Source organism: Mirounga leonina, unplaced genomic scaffold (assembly GCF_011800145.1).
Source record: "Mirounga leonina isolate KUSES-001 unplaced genomic scaffold, KU_Mleo_1.0 Mir_82, whole genome shotgun sequence".
In the NCBI taxonomy this organism is placed as follows: Eukaryota; Metazoa; Chordata; class Mammalia; order Carnivora; family Phocidae; genus Mirounga; species Mirounga leonina.
The window spans coordinates 56,898,724-56,923,155 of NW_023270825.1; the positions used below are offsets into that span (position 1 = coordinate 56,898,724).

Consider the following 24,432-nt stretch of genomic DNA (forward strand, 5'->3'; position numbering starts at 1 on the left):
TTTTGTGGGAAAGAACAAGTGTGAATCAATGATAAATAATACAGATAAATAAGTTTTGTTTCTGTTCAAAGGAAAAGATCACTGAAGTCTGGAATAGTGAAGACAGTACACTTAAAAAAAAAAGTGAATGGGGCACCTGGGTGGCTCAGTCATTAAGCATCTGCCTTCGGCTCAGGTCATGATCCCAGGGTCCTGGGATCGAGCCCCACATTGGGCTCCCTGCTCTGCGGGAAGCCTGCTTCTCTCTCTCCCACTCCCCAACTTGTGTTCCCTCTCTCCCTGTGTCTCTCTCTGTCAAATAAATAAAATCTTTAAAAAAAAAAAGTGAAACCTTAAGCCAGCATCTCTATTTAAATAGGACTCAGATATGAAAAAGATGGTAACTCCAGAGAGTGGAGATTACATGTACAAAGGCACAGAAATGAGAATCAACATTCTATGTTGATAACACAATGAACTGAACAGCTCTCACTAGAAAGTCAGGTATTGACAGGCAGGGGACTGAAAGCCAGGCAGAGTTTACATAGGGAAAACTAAGCAATGCATCAAAGTTTCTCAAGAAGTACCACAACAGAATTAGTGTTCTAGAAAGGTAAGCCATTAGTGGTATCAAAGTTGGAATAGAGCAGGTGGAAATTCTTCACTTGCAGGGATCATATATCATACTTTTTTACATATCCTACAGAATGTAGAGAAGTGCTCAGCCCCTGGTGGATAGTAAATGCATCTTCCTTAAGTAGCACATATTACAAAATATTTAAAATTCTACTAGAAGTACTAATTGAAGATATTCCATCTTTACTTCACCTGAGTCCTGAAGATTAAAATAAAAAACAATGGGGGTGCCTGGGTGGCTCAGTCGTTAAGCATCTGCCTTCGGCTCAGGTCATGATCCCAGGGTCCTGGGATCGAGCCCCACATTGGGCTCCCTGCTCCGCGGGAAGCCTGCTTCTCTCTCTCCCACTCCCCAGCTTGTGTTCCCTCTCTCACTGTGTCTCCTCTGTCAAATAAATAAAATCTTTAAAAAAATAAAATAAAATAAAATAAAAAACAATGTATAGATACTTAAGCCTGTATAACAGTAAAGAGAACTCAGCTTGGAAAGAGTTGGTCATTGGCCAGAAAGAGATTTCAACAAGTTTCTGAGAGACAGAAAGTAGACAGGAGTATACTGACAACTTAGAACATAATATACTAGGAGGAAGTTGCAACTGAGCTGATAGCTGACCTGCTCACTGAAAGCCCAGAGAGATTCTAAGCTCAGAGACACGTTGTTTCCTAAGGAATATTAGGAAAGGGGTGAGAAGATTGGCTAAGAACAGAGATTAATTGAAGATCTCAATATAGAAAAATTGTACCAATCAAATATACTACCTACCCTCCTCTTCCACCTCCACTCACAAAGCATACAAGGAGCCTAATATTTACCCCTGGCCAAAAACAGTAAGAATGTAAATTATTCTTTGCAGCAAAGATGGCCATCTGTTGACCAAAATTCATACATCTCCTCTTACAGTATAAAGTTGTCCCTAAGAAGTAACTGCTTAGCCATAAACAGCATCTCTCAGACCCTCCTGCATGTAGGCAGGCACATGTGACTAAATTTAGCCAATGGAAGATAAGGAGAAATAATGTCATTTCCTTACCAAGGCAATCAAGTGCCTTCTCCATTCTTTCCCCCTTCCACTAGGAGACAGAGAATCACAAGGCATTTTAAGGATGGCAGAACCACAAGACAAGAAGGAATTCTCAGCAGGCAGAGAAAAGCTACCTGCTGAAAGGAAGGCCCTCACTGGACCATTAAACAAGTGAAAAACTATTTTATTAAAACATGGAAATTTTCAGGTTTATTTGTTTCAGCAACTAGTAGCCTTATTAATTAGAGCCCTTCTCTTAAAAGGAAAAAAGAAAAAAATATCACCATAAAAATTAACTTTACACTATGGTTTTAGTGACTCAGAGACAGGCGTTCCTCTTTGTGGCATCTGGAAGACCAGCAGCCTGACAGCTTTCTGTACACCCACACTAAAGGAAAGACTGCCAACTGGCATGTCCCACCATACATACATATTAAGATGACAAACTAGGCAATTGGAATGGGAGTGACATGAGTAATTAGGACCAAGAGGTCAGATGTGGTAGACTGAATTGTTCTTGTACCTTATCCTGTAAGGCTATAGGCAACCAAATCATGCTTTCGGTATTCTGCCTTGAAATTTCCTTGCCCAATGCTAACTTCATTAGTTACATCTCTATCTTCTATGTTACTATAGACAACAATTTTATAAAATGTTTTGCTACTGCATAATACAGTTTACCATTTTTTCCAGCCTTCTATAATAGTTTTCTTATTGATCACCACCCAGTCCCAAAACAAATGACATATTTTAAATTTCTGTTACAGCAACACCCTATTTCTAGGTACCCATTTTTATATTAATCAGTTTTTTTATGCAAAATGAGCAGGCACAAAATCTCAGTAGCATACATAAAATAAGCATATATTTCTCACTTAGAAATAAATTCTTCAGGTGAATTGAGGCAGCTCTGTTTCAGGCTGTCAGTAAAGTTGACATCCTCTCCATGTCTCTCCATCTGGGGCTCAATGGTGGCCAAAAGATGACTGGGACATGTTTTATTATACAAAGGTCGGAAACCCCCAAATTAGAAACATTTAATGCCTCTTAAGGCCTACATTCAAAACTGGTGCACTGTCACTTCCTACATTCTCTTAGCCAAAGCAAGCTGTAAGAGCAAGCCTAAAATCATTAAAAGGGGTATGGGGGAAATTATACTCTTCCCATGACAGTAGATGAGAGAGGAGTAACTGCTGAATAGTTACCTAATCTGCCATAATCTACCCTCCTGTATACAAAAGACTGTGATGCTGTGCAGCAAAAGCTGATTAATCTAAGAACCAAGAGAAGAACTAAACTCGTAATTAACTATCCAAATATTAGTAGGAAGATAAGGAGAGATGGGGGAGTAATTAATTGAACTAAGTCTTCATCTTTTATAAAATGGAGTAGATAGATGATATTTAAAGTTAATCAATCAAGGGATGCAGGAAAAGCATGTAACTTAAAATTACCTAAAGAAAAAAAAAATTTTTTTTAAATTACCTAAAGAACAAAATACCCAAATAGTTTAAAATGTTTGTTTCTGGGAGTAGGCCTCACAGTGGCAGACAAGGAATGAGAAACTGTTGTTTTTCATCAAAAGTATTTTTTGTTGTTATTACCATGTTCATGTATTACTTCAGTTAAAAAAAAATTATGAATTTTCTAAATTTCTAATTTTCTAAAAAATTAGAAACTTCTTGCTTAAAGGCTAGATTTTAGAGATGTTAAAATCTTCCTGTATATAAAGTAAATACCATGGAAGAAACTGTATCCTTCAAGTGAATGGAAAACTTATTGTATTTTATTTGTGGTGTAAAAGAATGAGTTCCCCTCACCCCACTCCTCCCCTATTAATATTCAACATATGTGAAGAAGTAGTTCATATTCCTAAAGAATCCAGTTAAGAGCTGACAAATTTTTATATTTAGAAATTTGATATCATTGTGGCTTTTAAAAATTCTTAATTTGAAAAAAAATTACTTATAAAATTTAATACGTGATATGCCACTACCCACAATATAAGGAATTGGCACAAATACAATCCACTGAAGAATGTATTATACATACAACAAAAGCAAAGTAGAAAACAAGCACTAATATATTGTATCATTTAGACAATAATTAACTCAGACTAGGGACAGAAAATATAGGTCATTCAGGTCAAGAATTCCAACCATGGCAGATGTCACAATCAAACATGGCACTCTTCCCAGTAGAACAAGAGAATAGTTTCAAAATCCAAAATCCTCAACATAGTACTCCTCAGCCTCTAAAACTGATTACAGTTGGCCTAGCAAGTGGAACCCCTTTGCCCTGGAGCAAAGTAAGATTCCAATTAATGTTACTGTATGAAAATACTCACTTCATTTCTCCTTTTCAGTACCTAATAGCCTTAAGAGATTTTCCCAAAGGAATAAATAATAAATTCCTCAATGAGAATATTGCACTAATTGCACCTATATACCATGAAGTATATAGGTCTTCATGACAAAGTCTTACAGCTATTCAACTACTATGACCTGGAAAAGTCTGGTGGGTATTCCCAGGAGTAAGGAAAACCAAAGAAACTATTTGAAGACTAGTCAATAACTATCTAAAAGATCTGTTATCAACATGGGCCATTTTTGTTCAATACAGAGTTCAAGGCATCTCTGGATAAAAAGTCACTGAGCCATGGTACCCACTGTTCTAGATAGATTTCAGAGTGGTTGCTGGCCCACACCCTTTCTGAAGAAAGCTTCCCCTCTTCATCCTTAATCCCCACATCTATCTGTACAAAGCATCAGCACATTACTCCATCCTCCTAAATTCAGCTAATTGGACTAGGGCAGTGTGAAAATTAATTAATGGAAACCTCACTAAAATAGAGTCAGAGGTTCCACAGAGGAGTTCTCATGCCCTACCAGTCATCATCAATTGCAAATCCAACAGGAAGAGATGGACCTTGCAGGTGGATACTACCCCACTGCCCCAGCAAGAGGAAGAAGGCCTTTCCTCCTCCATTGGCAACAGCTCAGCCAATGAAAAACCACTATACTTCAAATTCCCAGTTTACTATAATGGACTTTTTGTTTATAACTGCCTTTCCAACTTCCCCCCTTCCTCTATAGAAGACTGTTCCTCTCCTTTTTCAGGTTCTGCCATCAGTTTTGCCATAATTTGCTTGTCCTAGATTGCAATTCTCTGCTATTCCTGAATAAACCTATTGTTTGCTGGTAAAATAACTGGCAGTTTTATTTTTAAGGTTAACAGCAGGAACACTTCGCTGTAATCAATAGGAATGCCACCAACTTTTTAGTATCCTATCTCCCAAAGATGACCCATTCAGATTCTCTCAAGAATTTCAGGTGGAGACAAAGGACTAATTTGCAAATGAAAGTGAATATTTGAGATAGAAGACCTTGTAGACCAGTAAGGGCCAGCAATCTGGGGCCCTGGGCAAATGAGAAAGTAAAGGAAGCTTACTGAAAAAAAATGAAAGACACACTACTGAACTCAGAGATGAAGAGAGTAAGCTTAACTCATGTTTTTATTTCCCCCTTCTAGTCCCTGGGAGGCTCAGGTATGCTCTGATATGTGTTTATGGATATCCCCTAAACTCCCTATAGTTTCCATTTAAAAAAAAAAAAGAAGAAAGGAAAATAAAAAAGTTCCCTAATTATTTAATCTACTTAAGCAACCAAAGGAACCCAATTAAAACGATTACTTAGAGGGCGCCTGGGTGGCTCAGTCGTTAAGCGTCTGCCTTCGGCTCAGGTCATGATCCCAGGGTCCTGGGATCGAATCCCACATCGGGCTCCCTGCTCGGCGGGAAGCCTGCTTCTCCCTCTCCCACTCCCCCTGCTTGTGTTCCTGCTCTCGCTATGTCTCTCTCTCTGTCAAATAAAAAAAAAAAAAAAAAAAAAGATTACTTAGAGACAGTGCCCCTTGAGTAATAGTCCTATGTACCCCATTGCGGGATACTACAATGTAAGCTGTACAACTCCAACTAAAATAATTAAAATCAGCCAGTTACTGATTTTAACGAGAAGTCAAGGAACTCTATTGGTTGAATCAACTGCATCAAAAACAGCAATACTTAGTTTTTAATATATTTTTAGCAACACAAATTACCTCTTAAAACACCCATCCTCTAGCATAAAGGCAAGAAATCAATAATGCTATAAAGTAGACACACTAAACCTTTTTTTTCCTTTAAATTCTAAAGGTAAGAATGAAAAAAAAAAATAATAACTCTGGAAGTGGACTTAAAGCACAGGAACTAGCTAGTAGGCCTGCTATTAGAACACAAAGTGACTCCAGCCCACATGTATGAGAGCTCTCAGGTAAAGAAGCTGTAACCTGGTATCCTACAGGTAATCTGGTTTTGTGTAGCCCACAGAATATTCCTAATGTGAATGAGCTAGCAATCAGGACATTTCACCTCTTTTTAAAAAAAATTAGTATTTTAGTGTCTTCTGAAAATCTAGAAACCTTCAACTTTCCCAGTGGGGGAAGCATCCTCTGGTAAGTTACAGTCCTCCCCACTCACTATCACATTGCTCAGGACCCAATTCTTCTCTCACTGCCTCTGTCTCTTTTAGAAACAGATTTTCCAATTCACAAACTTGCACAACAAATTTGTGAGTGGCTTGGTTAGAATCAGTTCTGATATCAGCAACATGGTGCACCTACGGGGGGAAAAAAAACTGATCCTTTCTCCTGCAGCCAGCTCACCAGGGCAGACTTTCCCTAAAGATAAATTCCCTTCAATCCTTCACTTCTTTTTCCTGTAATATGACCTCACTAGGAACCATTCCAATCCATCAGACAAGGGTGGAGAGAAAGGAATCTGGTTCCCAATTCTATTTTCCCAGGAGGCTCCTGTGCCTCTAAGTAAATTTATGGATGCATGCTAAGAGATAATTGGGAGGAAGTTATGTCATCTCTATTTGCCAACAGTATCTGAAACCCAAACCCTGTTCAGAAAAAAACATTTTTTCAAAAGATGTTTGCATTTAGGCAATTTTCACACTTATTGGTAGTCTTAAGCATCTTTTTATGATGTAGCTAAAATAAAATCTGTCATGGGTTTTTTTCTGCTATAATATTGCAAATGATTCAGCATAATAAAAGTTATATTTTTATAACTACTGTTTGACAACTTGCCAAACAAAAATGGAGAAAAGGCTACAGTACAAATATATTTAATAACCTAACAAGAAAAAGCACCAAGCTTCGCATGTTAGAAAAGGAAGAATATAAGAATAGTAAATGTTTAGTTTCTCTCCAAAAAAACCCCACATTAATACAAATTAAGATAACTTCATAAAACTTGAATCAATCATAATAAATATAAGAAAAATGGAACAAACACTTGACCAACAACAGATTAGACCACATCAACCCACCAGGGCACACATCTATCTTGATGTTATAGTCTTATCCACCATTCACTGCCTGGGTTTCAGATCCAAATAAGTATGGGTAGTTGCTATAGTGACAATATGCCACTTTTGGAACCAGGAGCTTAGTACTACTGAGTATTTATGAGCTTTGTAACGTCAGTACTTCCTCCCACACTTTGAATCCTAGTTCAGACATTATAAAATGCAATTTCATGCTGCTGTTCAGAAGTCAATTTTGTTGGTTTATCATAAAGTTTATACTTTAGTATATATGTCAAGAGAAATAGTCTAACTCGTAAAATTAACATGCTAAGAATACACATACTCAATAAATATTTGATTAATGTTAAAGATGTTGGCTTATTAAACAAGTTGTATCCCATCATTGGAATTTTTGGTTTTATTATGGTAACTAGGCAAAAACCATCTTATTAATTCATGTCTTAGCTTTTCATTAATAATAGTATTACCACCATTCTTCATTTAACATGAAAGTAAAAAATAAAAAAAAAAAAAACAGAGAAGCTGACTTATTTTATAGCAGATTGATATATTTTTATTTCCTTTAGGAACAATTCCTAATAATTAAAAACTAAGTATTAATGGTATCCAAGAAAAATGCAGTTTGTTTCTAGCAAAATGCTAAGAATAAGGAAAAATAATCTCAAATCCATCAGAGGATATCTCAAGATCTTCAAAAAGTCAGAGCCTGGAAACCCTCATACATTGCTTCTGGGAAGAAAAATGATACAGCCACTTTGGAAAACAGTTTGACAATGTCTCAAAAAGTTATACACAGAACTACCATATAACCTACCATACACTTTCCTAGGTATCTACCCAAGAGAAATGAAAACACATGTCCACAAAAGACTTGCACATGAACGTTCACAGAAACGTTATTCGTAATAGCTGAAATCTGGGAACTAAATATCCATCAACTGGTAAATGGGTAGATTAAAAAAAAAAAAATCCATAAAATGGAATACTATTCAGCAATAAAAAGGAACGGGTTCATGACACATGCTACATCATGAGTGAACCTCAAAAATGTTATGCTAAGTGAAAGAAGACACAAATCATATATTGTATGATTCTATCAATATGAAATGTTCAGAAAAGGCAAATTTATAGAGACAGAAAGTGCATTAGTGGCTGTCTGAGGAGTGGGAATTAGCTATAAATGGGCACGAGGTATCTTATTAAAGGGATGAAAATGTTCTAAAACTGATTTACAGTGATGGCTGTACCATTTGGTAAAATTACTAAAAATCACTGACTTGTATACTTGAAATGGGTGAATTTTATGATATGTAAAATATGTCTAAATAAGTTTTGTCTTCTTAAGTCAGAGAATATCAGAGCTGCAGGGAACTTTGTCAAAACTCTCTATTTGTACAGATGGAGAAAATGAGGCCCAAAGAGGTTAAGCAGATTGTTTAAATGTCACCTAGCTAGATCATAGCAAAAGCAAAAAAGATCAAAATCTAGCCTCACTTTCCAACCCAGTCCAGGGTAACATCTACTAAAAATGCTCAAGGAATTTTTTTATTATAATAATAATCACACAGAATTCTTTGAGAAGCACTCTAGAAGCATCAAATTTGAGACTCAAAAATAACTACGGGCACCTGGGTGGATCATCGGATTAAGCTTCTGACTCGATGTCGGCTCAGGTCCTGATCTTCAGGGTTGAGATCAAGCCCCTCCACCAGCTCTGCACTTAGCTCAGAATCTGCTTGAGACTCTTTCCCTCTCCTTCAGCCCCTCCCCCTGCTCCCACTATCTCTCTTTAAATAAATAAATATTTTTTAAAAATAATAACTAATTAAAATATACCAAAAATCAATGAATACATGATGTTAAAAAAATAAATAAAAGCTAGAAAAACTCATTTGTCACTCCTTGAGGCCCTAAAACTTACTTTCAAAATTGGTAATAAAAGAAAAACATCTAAGTATTTTTTTTCTAACTTTCCAACAGAAGCTGTATTTTGGAGTAACTACATGTTGCCAGTTTATGAAAGAAATTCTTTCTATCCAGAAGAATGCAAATTAATAAATATAGATGAAATGAAAGAGTTAGAAACTATCATTTTGCAAACCCTAATAAAATTATGATTCCAGCAAGAATTATCAATTATTATTAAGGGCATTAAGTGAGTGGTTGATAGGGGAGTTAGACATTTTTAGGAAGCCAAATAACATGTTACAGATTACTTTAAGGAGAAAAATAAAGCATAAATTTAGGAGGGAGATCAAGATGTCACCAACTTAAGCCATTAACATTAATGTCCAGTTTTATTAGAAATTCAAGGACTAGAGAGATAAGCTAAATACCAAGAGAAAATAGTCAAAAAATTATAGAAGGGGAGATATTTTACAGGATAATGTCTCCTCTCTTTAGCTAATCAAAGGGGAAAAAATGTGTTGGGGGAATGACTATTCTAGATTAACAGAGACTTGAAATACATAAACAAAAACAAGTGTGGTCTTTAACTGGATTCTGGTTTGGATAAAACAGCTGTAAAGGTCATTTGGGAGATAAATGGATAAATATGAAGAATTATAATATTAGATATTAGAATATTAAATAACATTAAGATGTTATTTAAAGTGTGATAATATTTTTGTTATATAGTTAAATATGCTTTTATGGAGATGCGTACTGAAGGACTTAGAAATGGAATATCTAGAGTTCTATGGTTTTACTTCAAAATACTTCAATGAGTTTAAGAAATAAAAAATTAAAATCCAAGTCTCAACTTCCTAATTCACTGCTGTTGCCATAAGTATTCGTTATTCATTAAGATATAATAATAATTACATAGAAAGAACACTTGCAGACAGAGGTTCAGAGAAGTGACCTACCAGAATGACAGCTTTTTTTCTTACAGGTACTTAGCTGAGGAGAACTCACAGGTAGCACTATATCGTTGGCAACATGTTACGTGCAAGGCACCAAAAGCCATCGAAGCAGCATGAATGGAGAGTTTTGCCCTCAAAGAGCTAAAAATATTTAGAACAGTTTCTTGGTGTTTACTAAGAGAACAAGGCTGTTCCAAGATCATAGTGAAGGCTCTGGAGCGGCAGCCTCACTAAAGCAATCCTCAATTATTACATAAAAATCACTTACTCCTTTCTGACTTCACCGCCCTTTACAACCAGCTAACTACTTCCCAAGTTGTGATCAAGTTAAGGGACACTTTTAAAAATCCTTCCCTGAAATTACGGGCTCCAAACTAAAGAAAAGCTTTACCATAACCATCAGCTTCTTTTCAACTAGTGCTTTTAAGTCTCAGAACCGGGAACTCAGAGCCTCCCTCAAATCCCGGAGAAGAGGCTGATGATCCACCACAGACCGAACTCATTTGCCTCTTCTTCCCTCTCTCCCTCAAAATCCAACGGGGGGCGCTCTCCTCACTCCTTCCCCACAGACCAGATGTGCGCAGAGGTCATCTGCACGGCCGGACCAGTGATGAAGGTCCACCTAAGGCCTCGGTCTGTGCTCTCGGCCGCCCCGCGCCGCGCTTCTCCTCTCCCGACACAGCCCGCCCGAGTTAGCCCGCGAGTCCGCCCGCTCCCTCTCCTTAGCGGCTCTTTCTCTCGCAAACTCTTAACAGTACCCTGCGCGGGTGGGTCCGCCCAGAAACCCTGTGCACGCTGACACTTTGGCTCTGAGTCCCCGGCCCAGCAACTGAGAAACTGCGAGACCCCTCGCACTGACCCGAATTCCGCCAATGCCACCGCCCGAACGTCCAAATTAACTAACTGACTTACACACTTGATGGGACTCAGCCGCCACTAGGAGATGGGACGAGCCGCCTAGCGCCCGCACCAACCGCGCTTCCCACCCCGCCCCGCCGACCTGCGTGCGTCAAAAGTCACGTGCCGCGTCCCCCTTCCCTACCGGCAACCAGGCGCTCCCCTCTTCCGGAAGTCGCGCTCCTCCTCACAGGGCTCCTCCCACCACCGCTGACGTCAAACTCAGCTGCTACCACTGCTCTGCCTCCGCCTCCAAGCGCGGGGAGGTCTGCCGTTTCTTTACGATAAGTCCCGCGCTTCCTGGGCCCTAAACACTACAAGAGAGGATTCTGAAGTTACTGAGTGTGTAGGCCTCGGACTCGCGTGAGTACAGTTTAAGGGGCCAGAAGCTGGCTATCTAGAAGCCACCCCCTCAGAGACCTTCCCCCCTCTCGGCAACTTCTGCTGCACTTGGTTCCGCCAAGACCCACGACGGTTCCGCCCCCTTCTTCCTTGTCATTGATGTTGTTGTTCTTGTCAGTACCGCAGCCCCGACCGCCGGGAGCTCGAACCCGAGCCGGGGCCGCCCGGGTGGCGCGGTGGCGGCGGCAGCGGCTGCGGCTGCAGCAGCTGCGACGGCTGCGGGGGCTGCTCCGGGGACTGCGGGGGCGGCCGGGGGCTGGCAGCCGGCGGCGGGGCCGGATGGCTCTGTGCGGGCAGGCGGCAGGCGCCGCGTCGCTGCCCAGCGAGCTGATCGTGCACATCTTCTCCTTCCTGCCGGCGCCGGACCGGCTGCGGGCCTCAGCTTCCTGCTCGCACTGGCGCGAGTGCCTCTTCTACCCTGCTCTCTGGCCCCAGCTCCGCATCTGCCTCCGCGTCTCCCCCGCGGAGCAGCCTCGGCTCGAATTCCTCATGCGCAAGTGCGGCTGGTTCGTGCGAGAGCTGCGTGTTGAGTTCGCCGCCGAGAATTACCTGAGCGGTGGCGGCGGCCCGGGCGACGGAAGCGGCGCGGACACCGGGACTGGCGGGGAAGAAGTCGAGGCCCTGCAGCTCTCAACCCGTTGGCTGGAAGTGCTGCGCACCTACTTGGAGCTGGTGCTGTGCGTGCTGGTCAGCATCCGGAACAACAGGTAGGTCATCGTGGACCTTCCATCCATCCTCCTTTCCCCTCTCCCCTTCTCCCGGGGCCCCTTGTCGCTTCCCGCCTGTCACCCCGAAATAGATTCGGTGCGGATACGCCCGTCCGGATTTAGCTTTGCTTTCTTCAGTGATTGCGGGTGTCAGTTCCAACCCGGCGATTCACTTGAGGCGGGAGGGCATAACGGGACTCATCATAATACTTTATAAACAGTGATGGGCTTGGTGTTTGTCAGACACCAGTCCTGGCGCCTTTCAAGAACTGTCTCATTCATCCTCTCCGTGGCCCCGGGATGAAGCTGACAGGCGCCGTCATTCTTCATTTTACAGATGGGAGAGCTGAAGCTTGTGGGGGTGAGGCCTGTGAGTCTTGAGAGAAAACAAAACATAACCTGGTTTTTCTGATTCTGAACTGTCCATTCAAAATAGTTCGTGGTGGGGGGAGAAATAGGTATGCTACTAGTGTCTCATAGTTACAAGACTCTCCCTAAAAGAAATCTCTGACAGCCATTTTCTTACCAGGAATAGTTTTCATTAACTGGGCCAGGCACAAAGAGTAGGAGGAGTGTTTGTTAAAGGGATGGGGGAAGAGCCTGATCATCAGGGTTGGAAGTCCCTCCCCTTGCACCTCCAGACTCAACTTGTCCCCAGTGATTCACCTAAAAGTAGCACAGTACAGCTTAGTGTTTGTGTGTGCTAGGGGAACTGCCCAGTGCCTGCAAAGAGTAAGCACGTAACTGTCCTGGTTTTGCACCAGGACTTTATCGTAATTCTGGGACTAACTTCCTATGTTCTGACCTATTATCTTTATCAGCATTTTCCTTTATTTGTTGTCCTCTCCAAAATCCTATCAACTTAAGTTTTTTGTATCTGGATGTTCTAAATAACCTTACAATTAAACTGTGAGTCGGAAAAAAGTTCAGAAGTTCTAAAAGGAGCAACTGACGTGGTAATAATAGTTTAGCAGTTTACAAGTACACTATCTTATTTGATCCTTTCAGTGACCCTGGGAGTTAGGCAAGGCAGCTTATTATCCCTATTTTATAGAAAGGAAACTGACGCAAGTGATGTACACATTGTCATACAGCATCATTTTTCTACAAGGGCAGTGTCCTTCCTTTTGCAATAAATACATCGTGTTTAACATCACACGTTATATTGAACAGGGTTGAGAGAAGGTACTGATTTAATATAATTTCTGGATCTGAATCAAATGAGTGGGAGATAAGCATGTAGCTCCAACTTGTACCTGGAGCACGGCTCCATCATTCCGGTGGCCTGTGTATTTCCCCAGCTTTTCACATCAAGCCATTCCATTTTCTTACTTTGGTTGTATGTAGCAAGAGAGGCTGTTTGAAGCTATAAATTGGAGACTCTCAGAGTTGAATGTATGACTAGAGGACCAAATGATCCAGAGTTTAAAAGATTCAGAGTCACTGAGCACTTAAACTACTGATGAGACCAAGAGTGGGAGTGAATTCAGTGAGTACTAATTAGATTTTTCCGTTCTGAGATCAGATGGCACTTCTGAGCAAACATCCAAAAAAAAAAAAAAAAGCTAGCCTTTGGTCCAAGTACGAACAAGCCTTACAGAGTGCCTAGTTCCTTTTAAGTGTTTCAATAACTGGTTGGTTGGATGGATAACGTTATATAGGCGAAATAGTGGTACCTCACCTCTTTCCTTTGTTTAATTCTTCTCTTTCTCCTTTTCTTACCCCTACCACTTTTTTTTCAGCTTTGTTGAGGTATAAATGACCAAAATGTACCTACCACTTTTATTAGCATCCCAATCTACCTGTCTATAATGCCACCTTACGCCTGCCCATTTGGGTCAGCTCTCACTTCTATGCAAATACAGCACACTGTCATCTCTGATTTTAAGGTTTTCTTGTCATTTACAGTAGGGATGGTACTGTGTGTTGTGCTGCTTTGGTAGCACATTCATGTGTGTGTCTGGAATGAAAATATAGTATTATTACATGTATTATCTGTACTAGTGATACTTCAAAGGGTTTTTTTAAATAAAATATCTTTATATGTTTGGAAATAAGGTAATTTAACCTTTATTTTTGAAAATGTCTTGAGATATTCTAGTAATATTGAAAGTGCTAACATGAATGTTAAAAACATAAATGGGACTAGTTTTCTCTCAACTTGAACAAATTTGAAGTGTTTTAGATCAAGTTGTTTATTTGGTAATTTTGTTAAAGCCTATACTTATTTCCTTCTGTAAACACTTAAACTACAGGCTCAGGTTCAGTGAAGAAGAAAACAATTTCATGTGATTTTTGGGTTTTCCAAAACCATTAAATTTAATAACTAATGAGAAAAATGAACATTTGATACTGTTCTTTACACTTCCAAGTTAAATTTACAGTAGTTTTGGGTCTTGATTTCTGCCATTTTTATAAGTACTAAAGGGGGAATTGAAACCTACCAGTTCACCAGCCTGATGCTTCCAGCCTTTGTGGTGAATTCCTATATATAATCTGTACAACTCAGACTGTTATTTTGTTGTGTTCCAGATATTTTCATGTCCTCCACAAAAAGAACTAAAACTATAACCTTGGATTGTGGGAACTTTTCAAGGGTACATTTTAGTTTTGCTTGATTCCTGGGTTTCATATGCACAGGTACTCTCAGAGTGAGTGTAGCCTCTTTATAGATATCTTAGATGTTAGGAACAACTGATGAAGATCAAAGAGGTGCAGAAATGCCTCTCAAAGGGCAAAACACAGTCCTCTAGGTTTCAGAGTTCCCTTCCCTACGGGAGTCTACAATATCTGCCAGTATTGTAGGAAACAGAAAGTAAGAACAGAAATGCAGTAGGTATTTCTCATTAACTGTATTATAAGTTAAATAGGCTGAATTTCTTCTGCAGTTGTTCCATAAGAAATTGTTCTTAAAAGTTCAAAACAACACATGTAGATATTCATTTTTAGAATTTAATCTGGTTGAGTACTGCCTATTGAAAAGCTGTATTTGACTACTTAGAAAAAATGAGTTCCTGGACAATAAGATTTATAATAATAGCTAATAGACTCAATTACTAAAAATACTTTTTTTTTTTAAAGATTTTATTTATTTGTCAGAGAGAGAACAAGCAGGGGGAGCAGCAGGCAGAGGGAGAAGCAGGCTCCCTGCTGAGCAAGGAGCCCGATGTGGGGCTTGATCCTAGGACCCTGGGATCATGATCTGAGCTGAAGGCAGACGCTTAATTGACTGAGCCACCCAGGTGTCCCTAAAAATACTTATTTTTAAACAGCAGGCATAGGTATATTGTCATCATCCAGTTTATGCTTTTCTGGACTGTATAAGTATTTTACATGAGCTTTGTTGGATGAAATTCTAAATTGGGGGCAGTACTTTTATTAAAGATAAATATTGCAGTAAGCCATAGAGATTTTGTACAGGGGACATTTTCTTGTTAAAAATCTGGGCTACAACTCCCAACTACATATATGTACATTGACCATTTCATGGCTCTGCTGGCTTACATAACCTCTCAGTAGTAGAAGTTCTATTAATAATTCTTAGATTTTGTCTTGTTGATTGGCATGTGCAATGAAGAAAAGCCTTACCTTTGTATTATTTTCTCAACATCAGTCTACAAGATCCAAAAACAGATAATAAGGCCATTTAAAAATACATCTTAAAATAGTTTAAAAATTCTTTGGACATTTCATATTATTATCTACCATGGTAGGAAATGCCTTGAAGGTGTTGTGTTCAGCAACCCTCAGCCTTATTTTTCTAGAAATATTTTCCCCTCTCATAATGTAGTAAATACATGTAATAATAGCATCTTTCTTATGAGAGCTTTTATTATTTGTGTAAAAAGCCCATTTGCAGAATAAATATTAAAATATATTGGGACTCTGGGGCTCCTGGGTGGCTCAGTCGGTTAAGCAGCTGCCTTCGGCTCAGGTCATGATCTCAGGGTCCTGGGATTGAGCGCCATGTGGGGCTCCCTGCTGAACGGGTAGTCTGCTTCTCCCCCCCCATCCCTCCCCCCTCTGCTCATGCGTGCTCACTCTCTCTCTCTCTCTCTCTCAAATAAATAAATAAAATCTTTTTAAAAAAATAAAATATATTGGGACTCTGACCAGTATATACTGTCCAAGAGGTGATTGCCCATAGAGAGGAAAGCTGAGATGATGCATATCCAACAGACTGCTTACCTTAAAACTGACAATATAAAGTGGTTCCATAGGTCATTGAGAAAGGAGGAGATTCTAACCTGTTAAAGAAACTAACCTCCTAGGAGGGCTGCTGAGAAGAATTAGGGTTCTCCCTAGTCCATAGGTACATTCTTACAATGACTGAGAACTGATAGTTGGAGAATATGAAATAAAACTCATCAAAAGATTGTTAAAGTAAAATGTTATTTTTTCTGTGTTAAATGAAGCTGTGAAGTAGCTTTTGAGTGAAGTGATTAAATTATTACCATTTTAATGTGTTAGTTCTGAGGCAGCCTTGAAAGAGCTCACCCAACTTGATAAATTTATTTAGGGCCTAAAATGATAGTTATAAAAAATTTGGGTTTTTTTCCTCCAAATATTGAGAGCCTACTATGTGCCAAACAGTGAAGACAAACTTCCCTTTCTCGTGGAGTCAACATTCTAGAGGGGAAAGAAAGAAACAAGTAAATAAGTGAAAGATTATTTCAGTTGTGAAAATAAAAGAGGACTACGTAATAGTGACTAGGTGGCAACAATAGAGTAGCGAGGGAAAACATGTCTGAAAAGGACATTTGAGCTTCAATGTGAATGACACAAGTCACCCATCTGAAGATCTGAGCAAATAGCATTTTAAGCAAGGGGGGGAAAAAAAAAAACACACTAAGCACCAAGGCCTTGGGCCAGACAAATTTTTGCCCTGTTGGAGCAATAGGAAAGAAAGTATGGCAGGACCATGAGAATGAAAATGGGAGAATCAAATATTTTCCTATCATTACTCTAAGAAGCACTGTTTTCTTTATATTGTTAAATGATATATTAATAGCATGTTCAATAACAATTTTAAATGTCAGTCTTATTTAAACCTTTTTTGTGTAATATCTGGGATTGGAGGATGATGGTAATTCTTAGAAGGTAACTGAGTAAGTGAATTGTAAACCAAATGCTAGGAGATTGCTTTTAGCTACCAGATCCTAATAAAACTAATAAGGAATACTATGAGAGGCTGATGACTTATATCTGGTCCCTAAAATTGTGCTGTAGAGTTTGGTAGCCACTAGTCACATACAGCTTTTGAATTTTTAATTTCATAAGTAAAATTAAAGATTAGTCCTACTAGCCACATTTCAAGTGCTCAATAGCTATATGTGGCTAGTGGCTACCATTATTAGACAGCATGAACAGAGTATTGCCATCATGGCAGAGAGTTCTGTTGGACAATATTTCTTTAAAGTGTTTGTTTTTGTTTGTTCCATTTGGCTGTGGTCATTCATTAGCATTTGTGAGAGGAGGAAATATGTTATAAAAAGTGTTATGTGGATGTAAATATACTTGGTATTGAACATGGACTAAGAATGGAATTGACCTGAAAGAATTTCTTGCAATGATGTAGATTATTTTAGCTTTTATCAGTTTAGAAAATGAAAACATTACATTTTATGAGCTCCTTTACCGCACTGGGAAAGGTTTTAACCTTTTTAAGAACATTATTTTAAAGTATCAAGTTTTCATGTATGTAACTTTTCCATAGGGAATTGGCTGTACTAACTTCAATTCAGAGTGGCTGTGTTTTGCATTTTTCCACTGATACTATTTATTACATCAAAAAAACAATTTTGGGGGTGCGTGTGTGGCTCAGTTGTTAAGCATCTGTCTTCAGCCCAGGTCATGATCCCAGGGTCCTGGGATCGAGCCCCACATCGAGCCCCGCCCCGCATCGGGCTCCCTGCTCAGCGGGAAGCCTGCTTCTCCCTCTCCCACTCCCCCTGCTTGTGTTCCTTTTCTCACTTTGCCTCTGTGTCAAATAAATAAATTTAAAAATCTAGAATAATAATCATAATAATAATTTTGGATCCTCTGAAATAGAAGGAAACATGCTAAACTTACTGCCACAGATAAAGTTCCCCAATTTTGAACCACGAAAGAGAGAACAAGGTCATTATGACCAAGATATCAAACTTTTAGGTCCCGGTTGTACTAAACAGTCCAACAGAATCCCAGAAAAAAAGATGAAAGGTCTTTAGCCTTCTGTAGTTAGAACTTAAGGAATATTTCTTCAGCTTATAGGTGGTTAATATTTTTTTCTTTTCAAAGAATTGCCCAAACTAAACCATTGAGTACCACAGGCATACCTTGTTTTATTGTGCTTTGCTTTATCGCACTCGGCAGATAGTTTTTGTTTTTGTTTTTGTTTTTGTTTTTGCAATTGACATTTTGTGGCAACCCTGCATGGAGCAAGTCTGTTGACACCATTTTTCCAACAGTACTTGCTCACTTTGTGTCTCTGTGTCATATTTTGGTAATTCCCACAGTATTTTAAGCTTTTTCATTATTATTAGATTTGTTATGGTGATCTATGGTTAATGATCTTTGATGTTACTACTGTAATTATTTTGGGGTGCCACAAACCATTTCCACATAAGATAGCAAACTTAGTAAGCGTTGCGTTTTGACTGCTCCAGTGACCAGCCATCCCTTGTTTCTTTCCTTCTCGGGCCTCTCTTAATCCCTGAGACACAATATTGAAATTAGGTCAGTTAATAACTTTGAAATGGCCTTAAGTGACAGGAAGAGTCACGTGTCTCACTTTAAATCAGAAGCTAAAAATGATTAAGCTTAGTGAGGAAGGCATGTCAAAGGCCAAGATAGGCCAAAAGCTAGACCTCTTGTGCCAAATAGCCAAGCTGTGAAAAGAAACCTTCTTAAAGGAAATTAAAAGCGCTGGGGCACCTGGGTGGCTCAGTCAATTAAGCGTCTGGCTTTGGCTTAGGTCATGATCCTGGGGTCCTGGGATCGAGCCCCACGTTGGGCTCCCTGCTCAGTGGGGAGTCTGCTTCTGCCTCTCCCTCAGCTCATGCTGTCTCTGTCTTTCTCTCTCTCTCAAATAAATAAATAATAAAGTACTATCCCAGGGAACACACAAATAAGTGGAACAGCCTTAATTGCTGATATGGAGAAAATTTTAGTGGTCTGGATAGAAGATCAAACCAGCCACAACATTCCCTTAAGCCAAAGCCTAATCTAGAGCAAGGCCCTAACTCTTTTCAGTTCTGTGAAGGCTGAAAGAGGTGAGGAAGCTACAGAAAAAAAGTTTGAAGCTAACAGAAGTTAAGGAAAGAAGTTGTCTCCATAAAATCAAGATACAAGGTGAAGCAGCAATTGCTGATGCAGAAGCTGTAGGAAGTTATCCAGAAGATCTAGCTAAGACAATTAATGAAGATGGCTACACTAAGCAACAGATTTTCAATATAGACAAAACAGCCTACTGTTGGAAGAAGATGCCATCTAGGACTTTCATAGCTAGGGAGGAGAAGTCAGTGCTTTGCTTCAAAGCTTCAAAACACAGGTGGACTCTCGTAGGAGCTAATGCAACTGGTGACTTTAAGTTGAAAACAGTGCTCATTGACTGTTCCCAAAATCATAGGATCCTTAAGAATTATGCTAAATCTACTCTGCCTGTGCTCTATAAATGGGACAATGAAGCCTGGATGACAGCACATCTGTTTACAACATGGTTTACTGAATATTTTGAGCCCACTGTTTAGACCTACTTCTCAGAAAAAAAAAAAAAAATCCTTTTAAAATATTATAGCTTATGGTAATGCACCGTTCACCCAAGAGCTCTGATGGAGCTGTACAATGAAATCAATGTTTTCCTTTTTTTTTTTAAAGATTTTATTTATTTATTTGACAGAGAGAGACACAGTGAGAGAGGGAACACAAGCAGAGGGGAGTGGGAGAGGGAGAAGCAGGCCTCCCGCAGAGTAGGGAGCCCCATGTGGGTTCATGACCTGAGCCGAAGGCAGACACTTAATGACTGAGCCACCCAAATGCCCCTCAGTGTTGTTTTCATGACTGCTAGCACAACATCCATTCTGTAGTAAAAAACTTATATTTTGGCTCGAGGAGTAATTTTGACTTTCAAGTATTATTATTCAAGAAATACATATTGTAAGGCATTCACTGTCATGAATTATGATTCCTCTGATAATCTGGGCAAAGTAAATTAAAAACCTTCTGGAAAAGAATCGCCATTCTAGATGTCATTAAGAACAATCATAATTCACTTGAAGAAGTCAAAAATAGCCAACATCAGAGGAGTTTGGAAGACCTTGATTCCAATCCTCATGGATGATTTTGGGTTTTTGGGGGTTTTTTTGTTTTTTAAAGATTTTATTTATTTATTTGAGACAGAGAGAATGAGAGAGACAGAGAGCACATGAGAGGGGGGAGGGTCAGAGGGAGAAGCAGGCTCCCTGCCGAGCAGGGAGCCCGATGCGGGACTCGATCCTGGGACTCCAGGATCATGACCTGAGCTGAAGGCAGTCGCTCAACCAACTGAGCCACCCAGGCACCCCTCATGGATGATTTTGAGGGGTTCAAGATTTTAGTGGAGGTAGTAACTGCTGATGTGGTGGAAAAATAATAAGAGAATTAGAAGTAGAAGTAGAGCCTGAAGACATGACTGACTTGCTGCAATCTCGTGATAAAACTTTAATGAATGAGGAGTTGCTTCTTATGGATGGGTAAAGAGAGTGGTTTCTTGAAATGGAATCTACTCCTGGTGAAGATGCTGTGATGATTATTGAAGTGACAAAAGATTTGGACTATGACATAAACTTAGTTAATAAAACAGCAGGATGGTTTGAGAGGATTGACTCCATTGTGGGTAAAATGCTATCAAACCTTGTATGCTACAGAAAAATAATCTGTGAAAGGAAGAGTCAATTGATGTGGCAAACTTTATTGTCTTATTTTAAAAATTGCCACATCCACCCCATCCTTCAGCAGCCACCATCCTGATCAGTCAGCAGTCATCAACATGGAGGTAAGACCCTCCACCAGTAAAAAAAAAAAAAAAAAAAATTGGTGAAAGCTCAGATAATGGGTTTTTAGCAATAAAGTATTTTTTAATTAAGTCATGTACACTTAGACATGATGCTATTGTACACTTGATAGTCTACAATATAGTATAAAAATAACTTGTATATGTCCTGACTGGGAAACCGAAAAATTCATTTTGACTTGGCTTTATTATAATATTCACTTTATTGTGGTGGTCTAGAACCAGACCCACAATGTCTCAGAGGTATGCCTGTATATGTATAAGTTTTTATAAAAGGCATCATAAAAGTTGTGATGGTTGTTTAATTCATAGGGAAATTTTTATGCTAAAAAGTAAAAAGATACCTCTTTTCAGTGGAATTTTAATATATATATTTACAGTATACATGCTGCAAAACATACAACTTAAATATGTATATGAAAATTATACATATATTGAAACTGTTGTTGAAAAGTTAAGTGCACACAACCTGTTTGAGAAAAGAAGGGAGGGAGCAGCCTTCTGTGTCTCTCTGGGAAGAGATTCCTAGAGTAAGTAGCAGTAAGTGGAGAAGCTCTTCTGTGGGACTTTGACCAGGGGCATGCTTGAGTAAAATAGTAGGAAATGCCTTGGGATATAGAACACTGCCTACCACATAAAGGGGAAGATGAAGTAGAAATCAGTAGCCCATTATTAGGCTCTTGTAAGGACTTTGACTTTTACTCTGAGATGAGGAGCCATGAAAAAGTTTTGAACCGAGGAGTGACAGGATCTAATATTTCAAAAGGAACATTCTAACAGAACAAACTTCCCCCAGAGGGAAGGGGAATGGAGGGATGGGCAAAATGGGTAAAGGGGAGCAGGAGATACAGGCTTCCAGTTATGGAATGAATAAGTCATGGGAATAAAAGGCACAGCATAGGGAATATAGTCAATGATATTGCAGTAGCATTGTATGTTGACAGATGGTAGCTACAATTGTGGTGAGCCTAGCATAATGTATAGAGAAGTTGAATCTATTTTGTACACCAGAAACTAATGTAACATTGTGTGTCTACTCAAATTAAAGGATTAAAAAAAAAAAAAAAGAAGAACATTCCAGATGCTCTGTTGGGAATAGTTTGTAGCAGGACAAGGGAAGAAGCAACAGGCTGGGCCAGGAGGCCTTTACTGTAATCCAGGCAAGGGATGATGGTGCTGTGGACCAGTGTGGGAGCAGTAAAAGTGATGGTAGTCTGATTCTGTATTTTTATCTGGATGCCTTCTAGAAATAGAATGTAAGTATAAAAAATTAGACATAACTGTTTAATGAATATTACAGTGTCCTTTTAATTACTCTCTAAATATGTCTAAAAATATTTTTCCATTGGCTATTTTTTTTTAAATCTTTTTTTTTTTTTAAAGGTTTTATTTATTTATTCATGAGAGTCAGAGAGAGAGAGAGGCAGAGGCAGAGGGAGAAGCAGGCTCCCTGCCGAGCAGGGAGCCCGATGCGGGACTCGATCCCAGGACCCTAGGATCATGACCTGAGCCGAAGGCAGATGCTTAACCATCTGAGCCACCCAGGCGCCCCTCCATTGGCTATTTTTATTCATTTTGTTTTCCTTTTGTGTTAATGATTTATGTATTTTTTTTAAAGAAAATACCTAGGTATGAACAGTTTGCTTTCTGAAAACATGGCTTATCTTTGCTATTTAGCTCCTTGTACCACGAAATACTTTCAAACAATGCCCTGTTCATATAGGCCTTATGTAAATTTTGATCAGTCTGTTGAATTGCTCCAGAAACTTCCTGGTCTTCCTTACTGCAGTCACTTGGAATTTTCCTTTCCCTCTTTTCTCCTCCCTCACTTCCTGCTTCATATAAACCCATTACTTCTTTTTTTTTTTTTTTAAAGGTTTTTATTTATTTAACAGAGAGAGACATAGCGAGAGCAGGAACACAAGCAGGGGGAGTGGGAGAGGGAGAAGCAGGCTTCCCGCAGAGCGGGAAGTCCGATGTGGGACTCGATCCCAGGACCCTGGGATCATGACCTGAGCCGAAGGCAGACGCTTAACGACTGAGCCACCCAGGCGCCCTAAACCCATTACTACTTTGAATTTGCTTAAGTCTGGCCCTCATATGAGTTACAGGCTCAAGATGATGGGACTAAGTGGAAAGGAAGAAGCAGGTAGTACTCTGCACAAGGGTTCTTTGCCCCAAATCACTGGTCTCATCACCTGTAACCGTAAGCCCAGATAAATCTGTTTTCCTACCCAGACATTCATCATGTGTACTCTTCTATTACATCTCTTCAGTGGACAAGGAAAAGGGGAGGAAACAAGGGCAGAATTGAGCTACCTTTTATTCAGATGTTGCTAGTTACTTGAAAAAATAATCAGAATCTCACTCTTAGAAACCTCAAAAGGACAATTTTGCTTCAAGGCTAAGAAGAAAGGTAGTCACCTGAGGCAAGAGACTTTGATCTTCCATAGCTTAGACCTACCTTCTCAAGCCATCACCCTCCTGATATCAAACTCCAGTTAGAGTCACCACAACAGTCATGGGCCTGGGTAAGGTCCAGGCATATTGCCAGGACTGCAGAGAGCTGAGTAGATGTGTTCTTTTTTTTTTTTTTTTTTTGCATTTTTTTTAATTTTATTATGTTAATCACCATACATTACATCATTAGTTTTTGATGTAGGAGTAGATATGTTCTTAACAACCCACAAAATGCTAAACTAGTTTTCCCAGAGAAACAACAGTATTAAACAACCATAAGGGTAGGTACCATTATTATTGCTATTTTTTTTATTATGTTATGTTAATCACCATACATTACATCATTAGTTTTTGATGTAGTGTTCCATGATTCACTGTTTGCTTATAACACCCAGTGCTCCGTGCAGTACGTGCCCTCTTTTTTTTTTTTTTTTTAGATTTTTTTTTTTTTAATTTATTTATTTGACAGAGAGACAGCAAGAGAGGGAACACAAGCAGGGGGAGTGGGAGAGGGAGAAGCAGGCCTCCTGTGGAGCAGGGAGCCCGATGTGGGGCTCGATCCCAGGACCCTGGGATCATGACCCGAGCCGAAGGCAGACACCTAACCGACTGAGCCACCCAGGCACCCCAGTACGTGCCCTCTTTAATACCCATCACCAGGCTAACCCATTCCCCCACCCCCTCCCCTCTAGAACCCTAAGTTTGTTTCTCAGAGTCCATAGTCTCTCATGGTTTGTCTACCCCTTCGATTTCCCGCGCTTCATTTTTCAGAGGTACAGGTCTGTGATTGCTATTTTACAGACGCTAAAACTGAACCACAGATTAGTTAAGTGAACTTGCTAGTTATACAGAGAAATTACTGCCTGGTTTTCTAATTTTTTTAATGAAATTTTGTAACACACACAAAAAATAGACACTATGAACCAACCTGTCACCCAGATTCAGTAATTTAAGGATTTTGCCACATTTGCATTCATTTTATCTTTACTGAAGTACTTTAAAACAAATCCAAGATATCAATGTCCTTTTACACTACACACTTCAGTATAAAGCTCTGAA

At 39.5% G+C, this 24,432-nt stretch overlaps 1 protein-coding gene and 1 long non-coding RNA gene across 4 annotated transcripts in view; one reads left to right on the top strand and one right to left on the bottom strand.

The window, feature by feature from the left end:
• LOC118002110 overlaps positions 1-10,992 on the bottom strand; it is a 76,884-nt gene extending 65,892 nt beyond the window's left edge. The window contains exon 1 of one of the 3 annotated variants that reach the window (XR_004676944.1): positions 10,789-10,992. This is a non-coding gene — a long non-coding RNA (uncharacterized LOC118002110). The remainder of the gene's footprint in view (positions 1-10,788) is intronic. The other 2 variants (XR_004676943.1, XR_004676946.1) reach the window with 2 other exon arrangements.
• Positions 10,993-11,026: 34 nt separating this feature from the next.
• Positions 11,027-24,432, top strand: part of FBXO33 (F-box protein 33) — a 34,197-nt gene continuing 20,791 nt past the window's right edge. The window contains exon 1 of the mRNA XM_034992393.1: positions 11,027-11,882. Coding sequence (XP_034848284.1) covers positions 11,275-11,882 — 608 coding nt within the window. The 5' untranslated portion in view covers positions 11,027-11,274. The remainder of the gene's footprint in view (positions 11,883-24,432) is intronic.